This window comes from Staurois parvus, unplaced genomic scaffold (assembly GCF_062004578.1).
Source record: "Staurois parvus isolate SC_StPar_1 unplaced genomic scaffold, SC_StPar_1.0 ptg000165l, whole genome shotgun sequence".
In the NCBI taxonomy this organism is placed as follows: domain Eukaryota; kingdom Metazoa; phylum Chordata; class Amphibia; order Anura; family Ranidae; genus Staurois; species Staurois parvus.
The window spans coordinates 4319802-4345811 of record NW_028317961.1 but is presented as its reverse complement, the minus strand read 5'-3'; the positions used below and the strand labels follow the sequence as shown (position 1 = coordinate 4345811).

Sequence of the window (26010 nt, the reverse complement as noted above, 5' to 3'; positions counted from 1 at the left end):
CTACAAGATACCAGGCAGTCCTAAGTTACTTATTACATACATTAAATTGATTTTCCAGAATAATCCAAAATTTGGGCCCACTTCTAATATTATTATTGTGTGTTTGTTTCACAGATTACATTCAGTTTTTCAGATATACAGTATAATAATGCTTTCAGAGTGCGGTTATAACTAAATTGTGAAGTTGGGATACCACATTCCCCTTTCAGAAATGCTGCTGCCAAAAATGATGGTTTTCAGGGTTCAGAGACATGGGGAAAGGGGCAAGGCCTCCAAATCATAACACAAAGTGGTGATTCACAGTGGTGAAAAATCAGGCCTTCACTATATAAATTGGGTTCTTGGGTTGACAGCTTGCATGGTGGGTATTCTAAAACACCTTTTTTGGTATATATTGTAAAACACCTGCAGTTGGGATGTCTGTTGTGTATGCATTTTATATTATACTGACATAATTTTTGTAACTGCACAGTTTTACTTGCTTAATCTTATATCAAACTAACATTTTTTTTCTCTTTTTTTCTTTCTCTATTCCTCTCACATGCACATTATTCTCACTTTTTTGTTCTGCAATTTTGCATTTGAATGCACACTCATATCCACCTGCTACTGGTGTGGTTGAAACAGCCCAGTCACCCATCATCACAGTCACCCACACGCTGCTGTCATACCATACTTGAAAACTTGCCAACCATCCCTGAGATAGATGTATTTTCAGATATTTCAGAGGATGATGCATTGGGGGAGCCGTATGATGAGTTTTTTAGTGGTTTAGAGGTTAACACTAGTGAAAATAACACAAATAGCATGTTTCCAGACCAGGACAATTTGCCCCCAAAAATATCATCACAGTCTTCCGCTGATGCAGGCAGCCACATTTCTCATCTAGATTGTAGCAACCATCATTCTAAAAATTGTAAGAAGATAGAATTTTTCTTCTCATTCAGCTTTTGTAAGATTTTTCCTTTAAAATTCCCTTCTTTGCTTGATGAGGATGGGTACATCAGTTTCCCCAGTCTCCCAGAAGTCTGTGTCTCTTTCCTCCCACGAGGCTTCCAACGCTATATCCCAATTACATCTCCTTCCTTCATTCCTTCTCTCCTTCTCATCTTTGTGCTGCTTCTTTCCACCTCCCAGTCTGTGCCATTTTCATTGACCCTTTCCCTTCCTCTCGCTCTGTGCCTCTGCTATCTTGAGCCTAAGGCGACATCATGGGGCTCCTTTTATGACCATGACCTGAATAACAAAGCAGAGGAAGAGGTGTGTAACATAACTGATTCAAGTTGCCACTTGCAGCTAGGTTTCACTTCTGTATGTTTTTATCTGATACAGTTTATTACTATAGGAATGCAAGAAGAAAATTGGTTGGGGGGGGGGGGGGCGGCTTTGGAACCTTTTTCAGGGTCTTTTTTGCTGTCTGGGGACATGGAGACACTAAAAAGGGAGAGAAACACCTTGTTTGACAGTTACCATTGGAAAACATGTAGCATCAAAAAACGTCCCCTTTTTTCCTGTTGTGGCAACAACATTAAAATCTTAAAATTTCCTGCACTTAATGACAATAGCTACAAGGACAGATAGGGGTTGATTTACTGAACCTGGATAGTGCAAAATCTGGTGCAGCTCTGCATTGAAACCAATCAGCTTCCAGGTTTTTTTGTTAAAGCTGAACTGAACAAGCTGAAGTTAGAAGTTAGAAGCTGATTGGCTATCAGGCACAGCTGCACTAGATTTTGCATCCTCTAGTTTTAGTAAATCAACTCAATAGTGACAGTGAATCTCTTACGGGGGCACAGACAAATTTAACGATGTGGTAAATGTTCTAACCATTCTCTGTCCGAAACTAGGAGAAAAGTTTTAGCTGGAATTCCACTTTCAATTTGAGGAAACAAGAATCCAGCTGGCACTTTAGTGCAAGTTCACCACTTCCCAGTGAATTACAGATAAAGATTCAATCAAGTCTTGCAGACATATTTATTTAAAATGTACTTTAATACTAACATTTCTCTAATAAGATATGCTGCTACATTTAACTATTTATGAATATGAATCGCCTTTTACAAATAAAAATACATATTTTATGGCACACATACCTCCTAGTGTATCACCCTGTAAAGATGGGATGTCCATCTGTCACAGCGATGTTCTCTTGGTCATCTTCTGAGTCCAGAGTTTTCCCGTCTTCAGCAATTGATGCTGTAACTCCTGCATGGGCGCATGGGAATTGTATTGTCCTGGCACCTAGCATCTACCTTCGGTATCTGTAAGATGCCAAGATTGTACACTGCACTGTGAATGGTCTGCAGTCATTGTACATTTTTTTAAAATTGTTAGCAGAATAAGAGAGAATTGTGGCAGAAAAGTCATAAAGCCTCTCATCTGTTATAAAGCTCTACTTGCTAGCTATTTATATAGTGTAAGTGTAGCCCCATTTTAGTGGGGAATGATACATGCATGTGCTTCCACCCTATGGATAGCCAAATGTGCTGTGCTTGATTGCACATTAGTAGCAGATTGTGAATTCATGGTTATTCCAGGAAATGTATTGTTTTCGTAAGTATTTCATGGGCATCTATGGCAGCAGAATTTGACTGTGCCAGAACTGTGCTGTATAGTGAAAAATAGAAGTTAACCAAATGTAGCTGAAAAGACAAATACAGTATTAACATATTAGAGGTGGAAGATGCTAGAAAGGGGAGCTTGTGCTTTTAAGTAGCCATAAAACACACCTTGACCTGGAAATGTAGCCTAGCTTCCGAAATGTAAACCGCTCCCAGGGTTTGACTTGCTCAGCTGCAAAGATATTAAACCTTTTTGTGTAAAAGTAGGCCAATTAGGCCCGGTTATGAGACAATAAAAGCACCGTTTATTCAAAAGTACCCTATAACATGGTTTTGGACTTTCTGCTACAACTCTTCTATTATATATTTTACACAGTGGAATGTCTACCTGTATTTCTGCTGCTTGCTTAGATATTTTCAGAATTATTGGTAATATGGTAGTATATAATTTTAACAAGACACATTAATTTAATGGTCTGCCAAAACCGTTACATGTCATGTCATGTCATGCCATGAATGATAGCTCTCAGTTACTCCCTCAGCTGAACTGTCACGATATCAAATGGCTGGTGTCATAACTGATCATGTGCAGCACTGTGGCAGCTGCATATAAAAGAGAAGATGCCAGTTTTTTTGGCTGTAAAGAATAGAAAGGTTTAGTTGCATTTCAAGGCTACTTTCACACGGATGTCTAAATTCCAGAGTTTGGCTGTGTACAGAAGAATTTTCTAAAAGCAGCTGAACTCACACAATGGAAAGCAATCATGTTATTCATATGTAGCGCTACCCCCTTGAGAGCCCTTGATTTTGGGTCCCCCTGTTATCCTGCACGGCCAGGCAACACTCATTTTCCAACTTCCGTTCAGAGTCAGTAACCAGTCCATGGGCTTGGTTTTGTTGTTTTATTTAGGGGAAACACCTTGGCTGGGTCTAGGGATATATGGCATGCCTAACTTGACTTGAAGCAGTAACTCTGAGGACAAACTCCCTAAATTATGTACAAAAAAATTATTGATTCTGGACTTTCTACTCCTTCTGAAGTCTCTTGACGGATCAGTAACACAGTCTCCGTAAGGAGCACTTGGTGCCCTCTAAGTGATTCTCTTCAGACCCCAGCTAGAAACTACCCATCCACCTTGCTGTCTTTGATTAGTATTCCAGAGCAAGAGATTCTAGAACAGCCTTGTAGCACAGTCCCAGGGAGAACTGGTTGGGTATGGCACCTAAAAGACCTCTCTCTTGTAGGCCCTGGGGGTGTAGAGGTACTCACACTGTCTTTTTGTCCTGCAGCTTTGGGTAACCTGCGTTCAGGCTTTTCACTGAGCTGGTTTCTTTCCAAGTTTACATGCTGTCCTTCTTTCATGGACTGGAGGGCAGTGGAGCTCCCTCTGTCATCTTTCTTCTCCCATTCTTCTGACCTCCAGCCTGGAGGCAGAACCCTCCTTCTCCGTGGTCCCCTCCCAGGCTACACAGGAGCACACCTCGGTACTCTATCTTCCACCCAACTCCCCTGCCTGCCAGGCTCTCTCATATTTTTGGGCCATTTTGGTCACCCTGCCAGGCCTCCTGCCTGGGGATTGGCAGATTCCCAAAAATATTCAGATCAGCACCTCCTGGCCTCCATACACTAGCTTCTAGACACATCTCAAATTTTGGTTCGGTGTGTTTATAAAAGTAGTGCTGTGCATGTGAACCAGCCTTCAGCCATCTTCTCCCCTCGAGGCACACAATGGTAAGCTTCAGCTTTGCTCTGCACTCTATTTCAATTACACAGCTCTATTTCCTTGTTCAGAAAACTACCAACAAAGTGAAAGAGGAAGTGCCTTGGGTATAATATCCCCTCCAAGAATGGGGTATTGAGAAAACAAACGCCTGAAAACTCTGACGCAGCTCTGTGCAGCTAAACTCCTTTACAAGCAGCAGCTATCTGCAGGAAATATTTCAACATTTAGAGTACAGAATACTGGCGTTTAGCTGCTGCCGGATGCTGATGTCCGTGTGATTGTAGCCTTAGCGAAATTCATGGTGGTACACATCTAAGCAGTGCATTAGAAATGCAAGTTAGCGGTTTAGGATGAGTATTTTACTGTATCAAAAATGTGTATATAATGCTATCTGAAGCCTTGAAGAAAAGTGTGGTATGTGAAATAAAAAAATGTCATTTAGTTTTCCTTTTAATAGGCTGAAGTAGACCTCCTTCCAATGTTCTTTTAGTTGGTTTACTTGTAATCACACAAACACCAGATTTGTAGATTAGTAATAAGAGTATACCTATGAGGTTGTACACTACGGTCCAGTACATGAATACTGGCACATTCTGTGATATTGATTGTGTTCCACATTTCTTTGCATTAATTCTAATTTTTCTTACTACCGGTGATTTAATATGCTCCAGCTGGAAAAGGAAGAGGATGAGATCCTGGAACAGGTGTTGAATGCTACTTTGAAACATTTTTGCCTGCCAAATGTTTTTGCAAGTGTATGTGTAGAAAGTGTAGTGTGTTTTGTTGTCATCTTGCTGCTCTGCTTGTATAGAGTTTCATTTCAGGTTTTTGTTCTATGTCTGTTCCAGCAGCATGACAACTCTCTCACGTTTATAGTAGTCTTAAAGTAGAGAAGACATCACTCACCTGCCGTGAGAGAAACATGGATCCTTCCATCTTGGGAGTGGTAGATGCCTGACTGACATGCAGGGCGTCTTGTTTTATTAGCTTGAGTCACTGACTGATAACCAGTAGTTGTAGACTTTATGTATATGTGTTCTGCATCAGTAACCCAGAAGATACAGTCGGCAGGCTAGCAAGACAATTGGTACTTTCAGAAGGTGTTAAGCCCATGTATTTCTCATGGACAAGTTAGTATTGTTAAACACAGCTGCTAACAGGACTAGAACAACTTTATTTTGTCTGAACATTTGCACATCAGCCTGTTTCTCAACCACGACCTGCTTGTTTTTTTATTTGCTTTATATTATTTTTTCCATTTTCATTCTCCAATTTCGCAGAGCAAGTCTTTGAGAATACAAGGAGAAAATATTTATGTCAGACATAGCAATTTAATGTTGGAGGTTTGTATAAAAGCAACCTGTTAGATAATCTGCCTCTGTTATAAAAGGTGGGGCTGGCACATGCAAGCTGCAGCTAAGAACACAAGCATGAAGTGCATGGGCTCAGGCCTGCTAGAGAGTGCATGCTATGACTTTTGACAGTTTGTCTGAATCTTGCATTTTTGGATACATTATACAGTGTTATACGTGGCAACTGGGAGTAGCAGCCCTGTACATTGACCAGACAGAATATATTTTTATCTCTTGCCTATGGTTGAAAGTTAGAAAGCCACAGTGGAGAAGGCAGTACAGAAAAGTTGGGCTTTTCTTGAAAATGTGGTTTGACATAAGGTTGCCCTTGTTGATCAAAGTGTAACTTATGAAAAGTGGGAATTGTGGTTAAGCAAGCACAAAAGCACATATGCATTGGGAGTACTTGTTACTACTTGCAAAGCTTTCACAGCATGTCTAAGGCTATATTTGCATAGGCGACTAGCACCAGTGCGAATGACAACTGCAGGAATTTGCTGATGCCTCCAGCAGTTTTAGTCATCTGTGAGTGGCTAGTTATGCCCTCTGAGACCTGTACAATTCAAGTCAGAAGCAACCACAGCTATCTGTGGCTGTCTACCCAGCCAGCAATTACCTGCAGTGATCTCTGCTAGAAGACCACAAAGCCCAGGAACGATCATTGCAGGTAACAACCTGCTAGGCGGACAGCCACACATAGCTGTGACCACTGCAGACCTGTCATTGAAGTGTACAGGGCTTGGTGGCTGCAGCTAGCCACTCACAAATGGCTGAAATAGCTGCAGAAATCAGCAGATTCCTGTTGTCATTCACATCAGCACTTTTCACCCGTTCAAATGTAGCCTAAAACTGTGTGACCAGTTCAGAATAGTTACCTTTTTGCATAGCAAATCAAGGTAATCACTAAGATAATGGACAAACACCTGTTTTTCTGAGGAAAGACTTAATAGTTTGTTGCATCTGGCATCCATTCGCATTTGCCATTCCTTAACTGTCTTGGGAAAAAGATAGTTGTAACCCTGATTGTCCTTATTTCAGACACTTTGTAAATGTTAAACCTGGTGATTTATGCATTTACATTTGTGTCTACCTTTTGCCTTTGAAGAACTATGTTTTTTTATTGCATAATGTTTATACAGAGTAGCACTTGCCAATCACATTCATACCTGATTTCATTAGATTTAAGACTGTGCGTGCTAAGCCCAGCTGGAATGGGAGTTGCCCCCCCTAACCGTTCAGAGCCCAGCCTGCTTATGGGCAGGAAGAGCCATGAATGCCATCTGTCCCGCCTATCTTACTTTACCCCCTTGGAAGAAGGTGAACTCCAAACTCTCATGTGTGGCTTAGAGAACATGATGCAAGAGTACCACTGCTTTACACAATTTAAATATTACTATCAATATATTTTAGTAACTGATTTTGTAACAACTTGTACTGACCTGGGCTGCCCACCAATCCCTATGTCACATCAAGTCGTTAGTCTTTGTTTCCTGTTTGTTCTGTTAACATTTAACATTGTTATGTCATTTGCCAGGTTATAACAAATACACTAATTGCCAATTGCTTTTGCAGCTTTCTTAACCAGCGCTGTTGATTTCAAGTCTGACTTACTAAATCTTGGTTCATCAATCAGAGATTTGCTCTGGCTTTGTGCTGCCTATGGAGAAATTGTTTCATTATTTCCTCATTAATTATATGGACATGGAGGACTAATAGCAATGGGATACAAAGCCAGAAATGTCTTTGGTTAATTTTTAACAGTTTGTTGCTGTCAAGAAAAATGTCTGATCTGATGTGAAGGCCCATTAAAATATGTTCGGTGTCTAACAGACAATATATGTATTATTTAGTTTTTATTCTGAAAGAGTTTCTATGGAATTTCCTTTCTGGTAGACTACCAACTACATGTTGGTATTTTGATGGGTAAAGATTTTTTTTTTTCCAGTAACTTAAAAAAAACAAATACTCTGTTCCTTTTCAAATCAGACATATTTCTTTAACCTTCAATTAGAGCTAACACAATTTAACCCACATTTGTGTTTTTTGTTTCTGTGTTTTTTTTTTTTTCTTACTTATTGTCAGGATTTGGATAAGTCTCCAGAGGAAATATTGAAACATCAGGCTAGCATTAGTGAGCTCAAGCGCAGTTTCATGGAATCCACCCCAGAGCCTCGTCCCAATGAATGGGAAAAGCGTTGTATCACACCTTTATCCCTGCAAACACAAGGGGTATGTTAAAGCTTTCTTCTTGTGCATGCAACCTGAAGTGTGAAGATGGTATGTGGTATATGTGTCTATTACAAACAAATCCAACAAAAACTGAACCACTGGCTGAAAAATATCAGCCAAAATGAGTAGCAAGGTTAATTAATGGAAGAAATACACTATTTTACTGGTTAAATGTGTTGTGAAATATGTAACGTTGTGGGACTATGTACAATAATACTAAAGTTTTCATAATTAGAGACAGATGAACTGTGTAAAAGAAAAATGTTTCAATTTTGGGGTCTGATATATAAAAACTAGTACTGCATGAAAGAAATGACAGCCATCCGCTTTCTTTATTCTCTACCACATCTGGTTCTTGGAGGAAAAATCTTTAATTCTCTTTGCCCTTCTAATCATACTGTGGCGCTATGTGCAAATGTCTTATATCTTATACCAGAGGGTAAGCAAATGTTGATCTAGCTGGTGTTAAATTTCTATAAGTTTTATTATTTGTCATTTGTATTTCAAACTTTTTTTTTTTTTGCTAACGTATTTAACATAATTACATTAACAAAAGCAGTTTGTTTTAGTAAACAGCGTTTGTTAGTTATGAGTTTTAGAGGTCCCACATTCTCTTGTGTACACTTTTGACTGCTGGAAGCATTCAATGATATTCAACACTGTTGAAAAATCCAACAAGAGCAAAATATATATACTGTGCCTTGAAAAAGTATTCATACTCCTTGAAATTTTCCACTTTTTGTCATTTTACAACCAAAAATATAAATGTATTTTATTGGGATTTTATGTGATAGACCAATGCAAAGTGGCCCATAATTGTGAATTGGAAGAAAAATGGTAAATGTTTTTTCAAAATTTTTTACAAATATATACCTGAAAAGTGTGGTGTGCATTTGTATTCAGCCCCCTTTACGCTGATATCCTTCACTAATATCTAGTGGAACCATCTGCCTTCAGAAGTCCCCTAAATAGTAAATACAGTCCAGCTGTGTGTAATTGATTCTCAGTTTAAATACAGCTGTTCTGTGAAGCCCTCATAGGTTTGTTTGAGAACATTAGTGAACAAACAACATCATGAAGGCCAAGGAACAAACCAGACAGCACAGGAATAAAGTTTTGGAGAAGTTTAAAGCAGGCTCTGAACATCTCTCGGAGCACTGTTCAATCCATCATTCGAAAATGGTAGATTTGCAGTTGTGCCATACGCTTTCCAAGACATGGCCATTCACCTAAACTGACAGACCGGACAAAGAGGGCATTAATCAAAGAAGCAGCCAAGAGGGCCATGGTAACTCTGGAGGAGCTGTAGAGATGTACAGCTCAGGTGGGAGAATCTCCACAGGACAACTATTAGTTGTGCACTCCACAAATCTGGCCTTGGAAAAGTGGCAAGAAGAAATCCACTGTTGAAAGAAAGCCATAAGAAGTCCCGTTTTCAGTTTGCGAGAAGGGAGGGACACAGCAAACAGGTGAAAGAAGGGTGCTCTGGTCAGATGAGACCAAAATTGAACTTTTTGGCCTAACCGCAAAACGCTGTGTGTGGCGGAAAACTAACACTGCACATCACCCTGAACACACCATCCCCATTGTGAAACGTGGTGGTGGCAGCATAATGTTGTGGGGATGCTTTTTCTTCAGCAGGGACAGGGAAGCTGGTCAGAGTTGATGGGAAGATGGATGTATCCACATACAAGGCAATCTTAGAAGAAAACCTGGTAGATTCTGCAAACGTCTTGAGACTGGGGCGGAGGTTCACCTTCCAGCAGGACAACGACCCTAAATATACAGCCAGAGCTACAATGGAATGGTTTAGATCAAAGCATATTCATATGTTGGAATGGCCCAGTCAAAGTCCAGGCCTAAATTCAATTGAGAATCTGTGGCAAGACTTGAAAATTGCTGTGCACAGATGTTTTCTATCCAATCTGACAGAGCTTGAGCTATTTTGCAAAGAAGAATGGGCAAAAATTTCACTCTATAGATGTGCAAAACTGGTAGAGACATCCCCAAAAAGACTTGCAGACTTGCAGCTGTAATTGCAGCAGAAAAGTGGTTCTACGAAGTATTAACTCAGGGGGCTGAATACAAATGCATGCCACACTTTTTGGATGTTTATTTCTAAAAAAAAAATTTTGAAAACCATTTATCGTTTTCCTTCCACTTCACAATTATGCACCACTTTGTCTTGACCTATCACATAAAATCCCAATAAAATACAATTACGTTTTTGGCTGTAACATGACAAAATGTGGAAAATTTCAAGGGGTATGAATATTTTTGCAAGGCACTCTATATTTATTTTTTGTTTAATTTTTGTGGAGTAAATTTACTAAGCTATAACAATTATTTTTCACAATAACCATATTAATTAGAGAGCCAGTAAAAGTTAAAAATCAGTCACCTAGCTAAAAGCATTTGCTATGGTATATAATAATGCATAAAAAAATACATTCTATTAAATGGTTTTCTGCACTAAAGGCAAAGATGTTCTAGTATCAGTAATGATAGCATTGCTTTATGTTTTGTGTAAGGTATGATATGGCTGAAAGAGGAACCACAAGATAAATCTTAAGGGGTGAAGATTTTGAGCTTAAAGCCTCAATCGCACAGGCACATTGCCCATGCAATGTGAATGAGGAGTTTGATTATGCATGTGGAGTCACTTGGAGCTGTGTGCTAATAAACGGACACGCAATGGCTGTACAAACTCCAGCGCACAGCCAATTTTGACAGGCGTTCAGGGGCGGGTGTGCTGCCCCAAACGAAGACAGCGCGTATGGGACTGCACACTCGACCGTGCCTGCCTGTCAAAATTAGTCATATTCTGAAGATGGGACAGGCACTGTGCTTCCATTCATTTGCACAGGTTTCCTGCACAAGACCCAGGCGGCTCCACACGCATTAACAAATGCCTTCTTCTCACTGTATAGGCCTCTGCGCCCATGTGAACGACGTGCAGAGGTTATTAGACTTCATTTTTAAAATGAAGCCTCTGCAACTGCAAATGCACGTTTTTACTGTTGGCAATTTTGCTTTGGTTTAACATATGAGCTAGTTTTATCTTTTATTGTACAGGTCAACAAAGGAGAGAGTGCAAAACTGCACAGTTATTTCTTAAGTTTTAACATGCAGAGAGATTGTGGTTTAGGATCCCTTGATCACAGTGATTTAGATAATGGTATACAGAAAATGGATGAAATACATTTTGATATCTGGTAAACAATGGCACTGTAGGGCTCTGGAGTCAAAGGATTATTTTCCTAGGTGTGTTCTACGCATTTAATATACCTTAATAGTGAAAATATCATTAATGCTTATCTCAGACCTTTGTGCTTTTGTATTGATGTTTCCGCTCTTTTTCTCTGGCTTTTTGGTCTTTCTTTTTTGTTAACTCTTTGCTCTCCACTCTCTAACTTATCTAGAGCTTAGAAGAAGAGATAACATCAATTCTGTTTAGTAAAGAAAGCTTTTCCACCTTCACTTCATCTAATCAGTGGACCACAGAGGCGAATGTAGTGAATGATAGCCTTCCTGCTGATTTGCTTAGTGTTTCCCATTCCCCTCCACTGCCTGAGGTGCACTTCTTTTTTTTCTTCATTCTTTTCATTACTATACTTATTAATGACTATTTCTATCTATGCATTCTTGATAGGACACCTGTGTCGTGCTATGAGAATGAGATCTACAAGAATATGTCCTTAGTTTTATGGCTCATTAATGCTCATGTTGCATCAAGAGCTTGTTCACACTGTATCCTTGCAACACACCACAATGAAATAGTCTTAATTTTTATAAATAGGTAGTGTTTGCATATCTGCTCTATTTTTCAGCACAGTTTGGAAATAATGACCTGATAATTTCTTTCCCCATTTTATAGTGCTGTTAGGTGTAGAATAGCTTTAAAATGTGCATTTAAAATTGCAAATAAGTCAGTTTAATAGCAGATGCATAGGTGTGAAAAAAAAAAATTATATATATATATATACATATACATACACACAGACACACACACACATTTATTAATTATAATTTAGTGTCACTGTACTGTCCTGGGAATGCACAAGGATATTTCTCTTCACTTCCTGTAGTGGTACTTTGACAAGTAGTGAGTGGAAAGACATACAATAAAACCATGTCCACCTTAGCCAAAAAAAAAATGAATGGGCTGCCAACACACCAGAACAGACAGAAAAAACAGGAAACAAATGGCACTGATATGCATTACATGTGATGCAGTAACAGATAAGTGTGAATAGGGGTATTTGATTAAAAAGCAGGTAATAAACATAAATGGCAAATTTGTTTGTGGAGGTTACCAATAGCTTTTTAAAGCAAACATACAGTATATACACATATTTGTTTGTGTGTGTATGCATGTGTAAGCTTTCTAAAGAAAAACATAAATGGGTATTTGAGCTGATTTTTATCAAAGATCTATATTTTCCTGTGATGGACACCTCCAACAATACAAATCTGACATTGGATCTGATCCTTCCCCCACTTTGCAATATATTGCCTTTTATTGCTGATTTTTTACCATTGCATAGTTGTCTCCTGAGTTCTTCTGTGACCATCAAGACAGGAAGTGAGAGGAAATGAGGGACATAGCAATAAAAGTCATTGTGAGGGAGAGTTACATACAGTATTTTACATTTTATAATTGTCTGATTCCACAAGGAAGACTTTAAAGTGACATTGAACTCTGGTATAGAAAAAACAAATTCCAAAGATGGACCATGGACTAAGGGAGCTGTAGTGTGCATAGAGCAGTGCACATAACTGCAGCTAATGTGCACTTCTCTTTCCAAACAAACAGAAGTGAGGTTGAAAGAAGAGGTCCAGAGCTCACAAGGAATTTTAGAAGGCAGAAAAAAACACTGAAATAAGCAATATTAGCCAAAAATGGGTCACTGGGGCCATTAAGTAATGTATGTACAGTATGTGGGTTATTTTTGGAGAATAAGAGTATATAGTTTAGTGTCAATTTAATGTCCTGGGAATGCACAAGGAGATTTCTCTTCACTTCCTGTAATGGTACTTTGACAAGTAGTGAGAGTAAGACATACAACAATAAAACCATGTCCACCTAAGCATAGTTCTACCTTTATGATCCTTTCAATTACTATGAGAATAAATGCCACAAAATACATTGTTTATGGAAAAGTAAAACAAAAATGTTTACGCGTCCCAGACTTTGAATAGGTTCTGCTGAAATGCAGTTAGTTTGTTGCTTTATTTATTTTAATCTTTAAACATACATCATGACGCATTGGTACGCTAAAACAACAAAATGTTATCTTGATTGTACAGGACACAAGACTTGGAATTCATAGATTATGGGTTATTGCTGCTACCATCAGGTTACACTGGCAAATGCGCTTTGCTGGGAATGCCCCAGTGCACCCTTATATAACCTCACCCACTCCGTAGGACTTTGTTTTCTGTTTTTTTTTTAGCTAATGTCTTTAGGTGATGGACCCCTCTTCTTCTATGGAGAAGTTGATAAACCATCCTTTTTTTTTTTTTTTTTTTACAACTGACACATCTATCAAGATCCAACTGCTTATTACCTCAGGGCTTCAGAATCTATTTCCCAATCTGTTATCCTTGATGTTCATCTCAGGAACTGTACCTGACCCTTGCAGTAGTGCAAGCCTATAATTTTGTGGGTACTGGATCCTTTGTTGTTCACCTTGACACTTAGTGCAATAAGTGTAGTAAGCAGCCAGGTGCTCTACAGGTCCAGGGACATGATCTATTACTATATCAACCAGAACCTAAGGACACCTTCTAGGGGTATGTCCACCATGACAGGTGGAGTTTGGTTCTCTCCAGGAGCTTGCAGCATGGATAGGATAAGACAGGATGTTTCTGTATTTGAGTCATGTTTTGGTTGTGCAGTGTTATTCACTTTAGTATGCTGTCCCCCTCAATAAAGTCTCTACCATGTTGGTGGTAGGTAAGGTTTTCATAACCTTTTTCTGACTCCATGTTGTTGCTTGGGTGGTGACATAGTTGCAAACTGCCTTCTGGCTGACACACTTTTGCCCATCATTTCCACCAAGAACGCAAAATGCACTTCAGCCGATTTCCTGACTGCCTGCTTTTCCAGAAACACAGCAACAGGACATCAGTCAGTGCCTGGGTTATAACAACTCCTTTCCCTGCTGTACATTAAAATGACCTCTGTCTGCATCTATTTCATAGTTCCCCACAGGGTATTCCCTCACTTAGCAACGGTGGAGATGAGGCTCAGAGGAGCTGACAAAAAAGGACCTAATAACACCAGCAAAACACTCTAGGTGAGGCTGTGCGTAATAGCCTTTGCTATAGCAGCCCTTGAATCTCCTCACTTTAAACAAGCTCCTTGGGGTAATAAAAGGGCTAGTAAAGTCTAGAAAGTCTTTTTCCTTGTGCACACAAACTAACTGTGCTCTGCATTAGGATTTACCAAATCGTAAAAAGGTATTCCTTCCTCCAAAACTATTTGCGAAGTAATGTCCTAAGGAAAAGGAATTTATGAAAAAATGGTCTGTCCCAGTAGTGGATCTTGCCATTTCAGTTCTCACTAAGCATCTACCTGTTCCTGTTCAGGTTGTTTCCCCTTTCAAGAATTCTGTCAATAGATGTTTAGAAACCCTATTAAAGACAACCTTTGCTCTTGCTGGTCCTGGCTTACAACCCGCTAACGCAGCCATGTGCATTTGTTAGCCTAACAGGACTGCATTGCTAACTGGACTGGGCAAATGAACAGAGAACTTGACCTTGTGTTTGTGGGCCTTGTTCTGTTGGAACAGTTGCAGCTTGTGCCCTTTTCTTCATGCCCTAGAGAATGTACTTCGGTTTGTAGGATGGCACTGCTCTCTGTGTATATGCTCAGAGGTTTGTAGTTAGACATGTTGGCTGAACCTGCTTTGCAAAAGGAGTCTCTTCCTCATGCCTTTTGATGCTGAACACCTGTTTGGTAAACCCCTAATCATTTTATCAAGGAAGTTACTGAAGGCAGGGGGCTGTTACCCCACAAAACAGCCTAAGCCAACTACTACTGTGGCTTCTACAGTACTTGTTTCCACTGAAAGATCCTTTCGTTCCACCAAGGCATCCTCCTCTAAGTTAAATGCAGGTCCATCCCTTTGTCGATAGCCTTGGACCCCAAAGCCATTCAAGAGTACCAAGAAGCTCTGTTCACAATGAAGGGGCATCCTCAGGATCTGAAGTGGGGGACAACAGCTGTTAGCATTTGTGCTAGTATGGATCCAGAGGCATCCTGGACCTCTGGGTCTGATCTGTCATTACCAGGGTTACAAAATAAAATTTCTATCCCTGCCCCTTCTCTTTTCCTTACCTCCAATCTGCCAGCTTCACCTTAAAGACAGGCAGACTTTTGGCCTGTCCTGAGTGAACTTCAGTTACAAGGAGTGCTAACCCCTTTTCTTGTAGTGGAACTGTTCAGAAGGTTTTACTCAAGCGTATTCACAATTTCAAAAATGAATGGAGGCATTCTCCCTGTTTAGGACCAAAAGCTCCAAAACCAGTATCTGCGTGACCCCAAACTTTGCATGGAGTCTGCAAGAGTTGTCATTGCTTCTCTCAGACTAAGACATCTGTCGCACTAGGTGTGACTTGGCATGCGATTTGCATGCAATGCGACTTGCAAATTACATGCCAAGTCAAACCCTATTGCCTGCAATTACAGTGGTCATGTCGGCGCGGTTCCAACTTGGTCGGAGCTGCACCGATTTCTAAAATAGTACATGCACTACTTTTGGTGCGATTTGCATAGACATCTGTGTCAGATGTCTTGCAATTCACACCTGAAATCAGCATGTCCCCTGACTTTGAAGTCGCACAATTTCAAAGTCGGGCTTAATGTGACCGGGGTGTAAGGGAATTTCTGGCACCAGTGGACATCCAAGATGCCAATCTTCACGTTCCCATCTTTCCCACACACCGACATTTTCTAAGCTTTGCTGTGGGGAACCAATGCTTTCAATTTGTCACCCTGCCATTCGTGCTCTTTTATGCACCAAGAGTTTTCAGAAAATACTGGCTTTGCTAAGATCTCAGGGCATCCATGTCACTGGGTACCTGGACAACCTTGTGCTAAAAAAATTCCTTCGCCATGGTCCTGTTTTCCAACATTAAAATTTCCTTCAAACTTTTGGATGGGTCATCAGCTTCAAGAAATCTGCCCTTCAGCCTTCACATTTTATGCAGTGTTTGGCTAATGTTGGGACATGGGAAACAATTCCTTTTCTCAGGAAAAGATTTCTTCTCTGAGGTCCAACTTTCAGATATTCTAGTCATTCAAGCATCCCATGACTCTCTTCTGCATATGAGGGTTCTAGGCCTCAGATCAGCCTCCTTGTGAAGTAGTCTCCTTTGCTCAGCTCCACATGAGACCTTGGCAGATTAACAAACTCATTATTTGAGACAAGCAGATCCATTCTCTGGATCACTTGCTATTGCTGTCCAACCGGGCAAAATTCTCCCTGGCATGATAGATTTTCAACTCTAGAATCTGGGAAATCATTCCTTCTACCTAGAAGGTTGTAACAGATGCAAGCTTTAAGGGCTGGGGCAGGGTCTACCGGTCTCTGACTTTCCAGGGAACATGTTTCACACAGGCAGTGATGCTCCCCATCAACTTTCTAGAACTGTGAGCCATAAGACGGACTTTCTTACAACGGACCACTCTCCTACTTAGTCACCCCAGTCAGGGTGCAATTGGACAGTGCCACAGCCATGGCCCACATAAACCACCAAGGGAATTCCAGAAATCAGGCAGCCTTGACTATGTAAGCCTTGTTTTCTCCTGGGTGGAGAACCACATTCTAACTCTCATCTACATACGTTGAGTAGAAAATTGGCAAGCAGATGTCCTGATTTGACAACATTTGGACTCAGGGAACTGGCCCCTCCACCCAGAGATCTTCATGAACCAGAAACGCAGAACACCAGATGTGGACTTCATGGCCTCCAGAGTTGACAAAAAACTAGAGAGGTTTATGGCCAGGTCTAGGGATCCCCTTGCTCTTGCAGTGGATGCCCTGGTTATTCCTTGGTCTGCATTCAGACTGGCATATATGGGCAGAACAGTGACTAAGTGGTTAGGACTCCCACCTGGCAGCACTAGGGTCGTTTGTTTGAATCCCAACCATGGCACCAGCTGCCAGGTGTTTGCATGTTCTCCCTGTGCCTGCGTGGGTTTTCTTCCGGGTACTCAGTTGTCCTCCCACACTCCAAAGACATGCTTGTATGTAAATTGGCTCCTGTCTAAATTGGCTCTAGTGTGTATGAATGTGTTAGGGACCTTAGATTGTAAGCTCCTTGAGAGCAGGAACTGATGTGAATTTACAAATATGCATGTAAAGTGCTGTGTAAATTGACAACGCTATGTACAGTGGGTATAAAAAGTCTACACACCCCTGTTAAAATGTCAGGTTTCTGTGAAATAAAAATAAATGAGACAAAGATAAATCATTTCAGAACTTTTTCCACCTTTTAATGTAACCTATAAAACTGTACAACTCCGTTGAATAACGACTGAAATCTTTTAGGTGGAGGGAAGTAAAAATAAACTAAAATAATATGGTTGCATAACTGCACACCCTTAAACTAATACTTTGAGCACCTTTTTGATTTTATTACAGCACTGTCTTTTTGAGTATGAGTCTATCAGCATGGCACATCTTGACTTGGCAATATTTGCCCACTCTTCCTTGCAAAAACCCTCCAAATCTGTCATTGTGAGGGTATCTCCTGTGCACAGCCCTCTTCAGATTTTTGATCAGATTCAGGTCTGGGCTCTGGCAGGGTCATTCCAAAACTTTAATCTTCTCCTGGTAAAACCATTCCTTTGTTTATTTGGATGTATGCTTTGGGTCCTTGTCATGCTGAAAGATGAAGTTCTCTTCATGTTCACCTTTCTAGCAGAAGCCTGAAGGTTTTGTGCCAGTATTGACTGGTATTTGGAACTGTTCATAATTCCCTCTAGCTTGACTAAGGCCCCAGTTCCAGCTGAAGAAAACAGCCCCAAAGCATGATGCTGTCACCACCATGGTGGGTATGTTGTTCTTTTGGTGATGTGCAGTGTTGTTTTTGCGCCAAACATATCATTTGGAATTATGTCCAAAAAGTTCAACCTTGGTTTCATCAGACCATAATTTTCCCATATGCTTTTGGGAGACTTCAGATGTGTTTTTGCAAAATTTAGCCGGGCTTCAATGTTTTTCTTTGTAAGAAAAGGCTTCCGTCTTTCCACTCTACCCCATAGCCCTGATATATGAAGAATATGGGATATTATTGTCATATGTACCACACAGCCAGTACTTGCCAGATATTCCTGCAGCATGTTGCTTTAGGCCTCTTGGCAGCCTCACAGACCAGTTTTCTTCTTGTCTTTTCATCAATTTTGGAGGGACGTCCAGTTCTTGGTAATGTCACTGTTGCGTCATATTTTCTCCATTTGATGATGACTGTCTTCACTGTGTTCCATGGTATATCTAATGCCTTGGAAATTCTTTTGTACCCTTCTGACTGATACCTTTTAACAATGAGATCCCTCTGATGCTTTGGAGGCTCTCTGCAGACAATGACTTTTGCTGTAGGATGCAAGAAAATGTCAGGAAAGGCCTACTAGAACAGCTGAACTTTATTTTGGTTTAATCAGAGGCACTTTAAATGATGGCAGGTTTGTACTTACTCCTATTTAACATGATTTTGAATGTGATTGCTTAATTTTGAGCACAGCTACATCCCCAGTTATAAGAGGGTGTGCACACTTATGCACTTATGCAAACCAGCCCCCCCCCCCCCAAAAAAAATTTCAGTTTATCAATTGAGTTGTACAGTTATAGGTCACATTAAAGGTGGAAAAAGTTCTGGAATTATTTATCTTTGTCATTTTTTACATCACAGAAATCTGACATTTTAACAGAGGTGTGTAGACTTTTTATATCCACTGTAAGTACCTGTAATAAATTATGCCTTTCTTCAAGTGAGAAGTCTTCCTCCTCTACTCTGCAAGATAGAAAAACAGATTCTGGTGATCATAATCTCCCCTAATTGGCCCAGGAGAACCTGGTACACAAACATTCATAGACTGTAGGACAAGCTGTCACAAGGCCTTCTGTTCCATCCTGATTCTCAGTTGCTGGCTTTTAACAGCATGGGTATTGAAACCCAAATCCCAAAAGAGAGGAGCACTTCTGACCTTTTGTCATTCCCACCTTACTCACGGCCAGAAAAAAATATCTATTGTAAGATCTACCAATGAACCTGATAGTCATACTCCAGCCATTGTGAGACCAGGCATTACAACTCCCAGGAATATGCTATTTCACACATCCTAGTCTTCCTCCAGTCTGACCTGGAACAGCATTTATCTTAGCTCTTTGTACTCTAAAGGGGCAGATTTCTGCTTTATCAATTCTATCCCAGAAGCCTTTGGTTTTGAACTCTCGTCAAGTCCTTTTACAGGGAGTTACTTCAGTACCCCACTTCAACCTCTCATGTCTCCCTGGAATCTGAATCTAGTACTTTCTGTTCTTTAAAGACTTCCTTTTGAACTGATTTGGGAAATCCCAATGGGGAAGTTGCACCGTAAGTTGGCATTTTTGATGGCCATTACATCCGTCAGGCGTGTCCTAGAGTTGGCGTCTCTATCCTTCAAGTAATGCTTTGTTATTTTACATAGGGGCAGGGTGCTCCTGAGACCCAGGTCCTTTTTCCTCCCCAAGGTGGTCTCCTCTTTCACTACATTGAAGATATTATTATCCCTTCCCTATGTCCTGTCCTAAAGCATGCCAAGGAGATTTCACTCCACTGCCTGGATGTGTCAAGAGCTGTCACGGTCTACCTAGGTACAACAACTTTCTTCAGAAAGTCCCTCTTTGTCCTCCCTGAGGGTCCCATGAATGGACATTCTGCTTTCTCTTCTGCCATTGATAGGTGGCTTATGCCCTAAAGGTAAGGGTTCCTACCCTCCCTGTCAGGGCCCATTCCACCAGATCTGTTGTTTCTTAGGCTTTTCTGCATCAAGCATCCATTTTACAGGTTTGAAAGGTTGCCACCTGGTCTTCTTTTCATACCTTTTCAAAGTTTTACTGGGTGGATCTGCAGGCCTCTGCTGATGAAGCTGCAGTCAAAAAATGTTTCAAACAGTCATATAAGTGTTTTGGGTCTTCTGACTGTTTTTTTCTGTGGGCCTGTTTGCTATGTTGTTCCCCACCAATTAGTTTATTGCTTGGGCACACCCTGTGATCAATGAATACAAGTCCTGTACCGTACGATTTTGATAATGGGAATTCCATGCTTTTGAGCATGTTACAGGACACAGGTCCCTTCTCCTCTGTCCTCTTTCACCTTATTGTTTGCTGCAGAACTAGAGTCGGGTGGGGTTATATGTGAGGGTGCACTGGGGACGTTCCCAGCAGAGCTTTGTCCAATGTTTAATATAGCAGCATATAACCCATAGTCTAAGAATACAAGTCCTAGGTCCTGTACTGTATTCCAAGATATGGAATTTACAGGTAAGTCAAAATTCCCATTTTTTTTTATTTTCAATTCATAGGCATTAATATCCAAAATAACTGCCATGGTTCAGACTGCATTATACTGTGCATGCTGTGGCTTACGGAGACCATGAATTCAGACATTGGATTAGGTGATGGGTAGCAAATAGTAACTAGGGCACTTTCCTGCAATCTGGGATGTTAGATGAGTTTAGCGAACTTTGTGTAGCAATTAGTAAACATATTTTCTTCTTAAAGTATAGATTGTGTTTTTTATGCTAGCTAGATTTAGCAGGGTCCTCTCTACCTTCTTTTTTCACACTGGCTTTGTGTCTTTTGATTTGCACAAAGCCAGATAGACACTGAAATAGATCATATACAGTGAGGCCCATATATATTTGGACACAGGCACAAATTTTAGGTTTTTTCATGTATTTACCAAAACATATTCAAGCAATAGTTCTTTAATGGATATGGGCTGAAAGTGTGCACACTAAGGTTTAATTTGAGGGTATGTACATCCAAATTGGAGGAAGGGTTTAGGAATTACAGCTCTTAGGAATAGCCCTCCGCCCTTTTTCAGTGGACCAAAAGTAATTGGATAATTGAATCAAAAGCTGTTTCATGGCCAGGTGTGAGCTACTCCTTCATTATTTCTTCAATTAAGCAGGTAAAAGGTCTGGAGTTGATTCTAAGTATGGTATTTGCATTTGGAATCTATTGCTGTGAATCTACATCATGCGTTCAAAGGAGCTGTCCATGCAAGTGAAACAGGCTATTGTAAGTCTTCAAAAATGAAACCAATCCATCGGAGCGATAACAGCAACATTAGGAGTGGCCAAATCAACAGTTTGGTACATTCTGGGGAAAGAAGAACTGGCGAGCTCAGCAACATAAAAAGGCACGGAGGTCCACAGCAGTTAACAGAAAAACAAGTGAAGGATGCTCTCCAGGAGGTGGGCGTATCATTGTCAAAGTTACAATCAAGAGAAGACTTCACAAGAGCAAATACAGAGGGTTCACCACAAGGTGCAAACCATTCATAAGCCTGAAGGATAGAAAAGCCAGATTAGACTTTGCCAAAAAAACATCTAAAAAAGCCGGACCAGTTCTGGAAAAGCATTCTTTGGACGGATTAAACGATTAAAAGATTAATCTGTACCAGAATGACGGGAAAAAAAAGTGTGGAGAAGGCTTGAAACAGCTCATGATTCTATAGCACACAATGTCATCTGTAAAACATGATGGAGGCAGTGTGATGGCATGGCCATGCATGGCTTCCGGTGGCACTGGGTCATTGGTGTTTATTGATGATGTGACAGAAGCAGCCAGATGAATTCTGCAATCTTTAGAGATATACTGTCAGCCCAGATTCAGCCAAATGCAGCAGAGTGGATTGGATGGCGCTTCACAGTACAGATGGACAGTGATCCAAGACACACTGCAAAAGCAACCCAGGAGCTTTTGAAGGAAAAAAAGTGGAATAATCTGCAATGGCCGAGTCAATCACCTGATCTCAACCCAATTGAGCATGCATTTCACTTGCTAAAGACAGAACTAAAGGCAGAAAGTCCCACAAGCAAAGAACTGAAGACAGCTTCAGTTAGAACCTGGCAAAGCATCAGAAAGGAGGAAACCCACTCTTTGGTAACTCCATGGGTTCCAAACTTCAGACAGTCATTTCCATTAAAGGATTCTCAACAAAATATTAAAAATGAACATTTTTGTTTATGATTATATTCATTTGTCGAATTACTTTTGGTCCCTTGAAAAGGGGGGATGGCTGCTCTTAATAGCTGTGATTCCTAAACCCTTCCTCCAATTTGGATGTACATACCCTCAAATTAAACCTGAGAGTGTGCACTTTCAGCCCATATCCATTCTATAACTATAGCTTGAATATGTTTTGGTAAATACCCGAAAAAAACTAAAATTGTGCCTGTGTCCAAATATATATGGACCTAACTGTATAGCAATGTAAAATGTGTTAAATATTTGGTTGTTTATTCACTGATTTAACAGTTTACATTTTAAAGTGTATGTAAACCATATTAACTTTTATTTGCTCTCTTTTGGTTTGGTAAATATACCATTAAATATGTTTTGATGTAACACTTTAAGTGTCAGAAATACATGTTGATCTTGACAGAAAACCACTGCAACCTGTGCACTCTGTGATTTTGTTTAAAAAAAATGTTATCCGAAAGTGTTAAAACTACAGATCACTTTCCCTCTATATTATGGAGAAGAGGGAGCAGTGGTCTGTAGTCTTAACACATTTCTGCCACAGAGTGACCATGCTTCTTTATATATACACAGTACAGTGAGTAAGTGATGGCACCCTAAAGCAGGAAGTATGTTACTGGCAAGATCACCAGATAAACATAAAGGGGAAAAACAGAAAACATTTACAGATACATGTAAGGACTTGTAAGCTGCAATATATTACATTTTTGTTCTCAGGTTTAGATGCACTTTAAGCGTACTTATAAATACTACATGCTAATTGTGCTCAAAACGAAGACTTTCATGACAACTGACACTCTTTAACTTGTGCCTGTAACTGTGCAGACAACTTTTGGTGGCCCAGACTTATGCTTATTAGCTGAGTTGACATTTACATAAGAGTACTTATATTTGTGTTTTAATGTATTGTATGTGGTTACATTTTACGTTAAATACTCTTTGACTTTTAAGACACTTGTGTGTCTTAAAACATACATGTGTTCTTTTCTTTTAAAGTAATCTGTCTTTTATGAAAAAGTTATTTTTGTTTTTGTCTTTGTGTAAGTGTATTGATTTTTTTGTCCTTTTTGGTTACTTTGTGTCCCACAGAAACTTTTACCCAGAACAAGAGGGATGCGCACTGGACTCAGTGATGCTCTTGAGGTGCTCAGATTGTACTATAAGTATCAATTTGTTCATCTTAATCACCATCACATTTCCACTTTTTCAGTTGACTTCATCATTTTTGTCCACCATGTAGACGGAAATCTTAAGTTTATTTCAGTTCTTTTGTTTGGTTTATTTATTCATGTATTTTATTTTCCTCATCCATTTTCCATGTAGAATTCAAATGAGGTAGAGAACATAGAGGAAGAAAAAAAGCAGTCAGATTCTGACCCTAAAAACACTACAGTTACTGAAGACCTCAAACCTGAGATAAATGGAGATATTGAGCACCATAAAGATACCAGTGAGCATGCTGAAGAAGTAAAAGAACTGGATAAAAACGAGACACAATCAGTGTCGTCTTATGATAGTAGTAGTGAAAGTGAAAATGAAGTAGAATATAAAGCTGAAAACCGGTTACCTGAACATGTTCTTCAGGAAGAACCAGAAGAAAGTGCAGAAGTCAAAGAAGATGAGCCATTAGAGGAGTCTCGGGGTTTTCTAAGTGAAGATCACACTGTGAGCATAACTGTTACTCAAATACAAGAGAAGACAGAGGTTGTATCCCAGGAAATCACAGTTACTACCTATGAAAGTGAAGAGAAGATTGTAGAGGATGACCATGAAGTTCTTGAAGAGGAAAAGAACAAAATTAATGGGGATGTGTCCCACATTGATGTTGACGCTTCTGCTCAAATAATCTGTTGCTCTGAGGTAAATTGGTTACACACATCAGGCTTTACACAACATACTCTTCTGCTACAGAGGATATTTCCATTTCTTTGAATCAATCATTTAGTATTTTAGAAAATATCGAGCAGTCTCCACAAAAGGAAAAACAGTTTACATAAACTTTCTCCGTTTCCCTGCTGTTGCAGTACTGCATATTATCTTATTTTACAGGGCTATGATTTTCCATACTTTAAAAAAAAAAAAAAAAAAAAAAAAATTTTCATTGTAGATCTCATATTTCACTTTTCTACATGTCTTCAGTGTGTATTATTATGCATGTATAAGTCAGTCTAGTCTAATTGTATGTTCTTAATATCTGCTGATAGGTCTCATTACATATTCCTGTTCTCTTGTCCTATTTTCACTCTGAAGTACCCTACTCTACCACCTATACATTGAAATTGTACGATCGCACAGCTAGTAGTAAAACCTAACGGTAGCTCAAAGAGCACTATGTGAATGGCTGTAGTTCCTTCAAAAATCATTGGCTGTGGATTGCTGAAGAATACCTGGTTTAGATCGGTCTAGATTCTCTGAAATTAACTTGACATTAAAAGAAAATTTGCAACAAATAATTTCATAAAATTAGTACTTTATACATTTATTTCTGAAGGCAAAGGTTTTCTGATACCTCAGAGTAACTTCATGTTGAGCTCCAGATTGTAGTTCTAGCACCCCCTAGCCTTTCCTGCTATAGCACCTGTGCTTCAATACATGGAAGTTTGCATATTGAGGGTTCCAGTGTTTTTTACAGGGCAAAATTCAAAACTAAAAGTAATGTATGTGCAGGCACTTTCTTTTGCCTATTCTTAGAGAATTAGATTAACTCACTTTAAGTCTGTGATTTGTCAGTAACTCTTGGGCTACATATACTAATGCTACTAAAATCTTGCTTGTGCCACAATACGGTCTAAACTTTATTGCATGTGTAAAAACAGTGTTATACATTTGACAGATATAGTGAAACCATAGCACCTTTCACTCCAAAACAAACAGGGTAAGGGAGAGATTAGATTCTGCACAGGCCCTTGAAAAAACTTCTGTAAAACAGAGAGGCACTATGCAATTTTCATTATGTGACTGTTTGTTAGTCCCATCTGGAGTCGATGTGTTTCGTGATTGATTTGGTTTTTCAGGATCCAAGCCTACCGCTTATATGTCAGAAAGTCTGTTCTACAAAAAACTTCTAAATAACAGAAATTACATTTATCATACAACACACCACAATAAGACAAACCAAAATCTATTTTGCACAGTATACCTAAAATACTCCATAGTTGAGAAAACATAGGTTGAAAGGGGGAAAAAAAAGAGGGTTTTGGTTTTTCCAGAAGAAACGTGGGAAACGTGTCAAGCCCAGACGCCACTAATGGACAGTCTCATATATTGAAAATTGCTATATTAGATTTTTTTGTATAATTTAGATGGTCATATCTTATGAACACAAAATGCAATGTATCCTTTTTATTTTATTTTATTGTCTACAGTAAAGTTATTATTTTAAACATTAACGTTGCCTCTATATGGCACACTAGATTCCCATTTCTCCTTCACCCTGTTTTTCAGGGTGAAAGGTGGTATAAGTTTCACTTTGAGGAATGGTGCCCACATAGTTTATATAATAGTCTACAGTGTACTCTGGTTTTGTTTGTATTTGACAGATATAGTCTGAGGCACTGGATTACATATACACTACAGCCAAGCTTCATTCTTCGTAAGTTCTTGGCAGTAAAAAAGCTTTAAAACAAGCCATCCAGGACCTCTTTAGCTGATTTTAAGGTGAAGTTTTACTTTCTTAGCCAGTTCAGTACTAACCTGTATACCCTTCATTAGCTGGCCATATTGCAGTTTTTAGTGCTGTGATAGCTTGACTGACCAATACTCTATCATGTGACACTGTACCCAAATTAATTTAATTTTTTTCAGACAGAGCTTTTATTATGGTATTTCACAACCACTGAATCATTTTTATACTGTGAAGAAAACACCTTTCATTTCATTACCC

The 26010-nt window shown here is 39.6% G+C and overlaps 1 protein-coding gene across 25 annotated transcripts in view; it reads left to right on the top strand.

Moving 5' to 3' along the window:
- Nucleotides 1-26010, top strand: part of EPB41L2 (erythrocyte membrane protein band 4.1 like 2) — a 296017-nt gene that overhangs the window by 247712 nt on the left and 22295 nt on the right. For 9 of the 25 annotated variants that reach the window (XM_089676149.1, XM_089676147.1, XM_089676145.1 and 6 more), the window contains 7 exons: nucleotides 628-1260; nucleotides 4957-4989; nucleotides 5566-5628; nucleotides 7720-7866; nucleotides 11289-11441; nucleotides 23217-23270; nucleotides 23451-23987. In XM_089676149.1, coding sequence (XP_089532275.1) covers nucleotides 628-1260; nucleotides 4957-4989; nucleotides 5566-5628; nucleotides 7720-7866; nucleotides 11289-11441; nucleotides 23217-23270; nucleotides 23451-23987 — 1620 coding nt within the window. The remainder of the gene's footprint in view (nucleotides 1-627; nucleotides 1261-4956; nucleotides 4990-5565; nucleotides 5629-7719; nucleotides 7867-11288; nucleotides 11442-23216; nucleotides 23271-23450; nucleotides 23988-26010) is intronic. The other 16 variants (XM_089676156.1, XM_089676153.1, XM_089676162.1 and 13 more) reach the window with 14 other exon arrangements.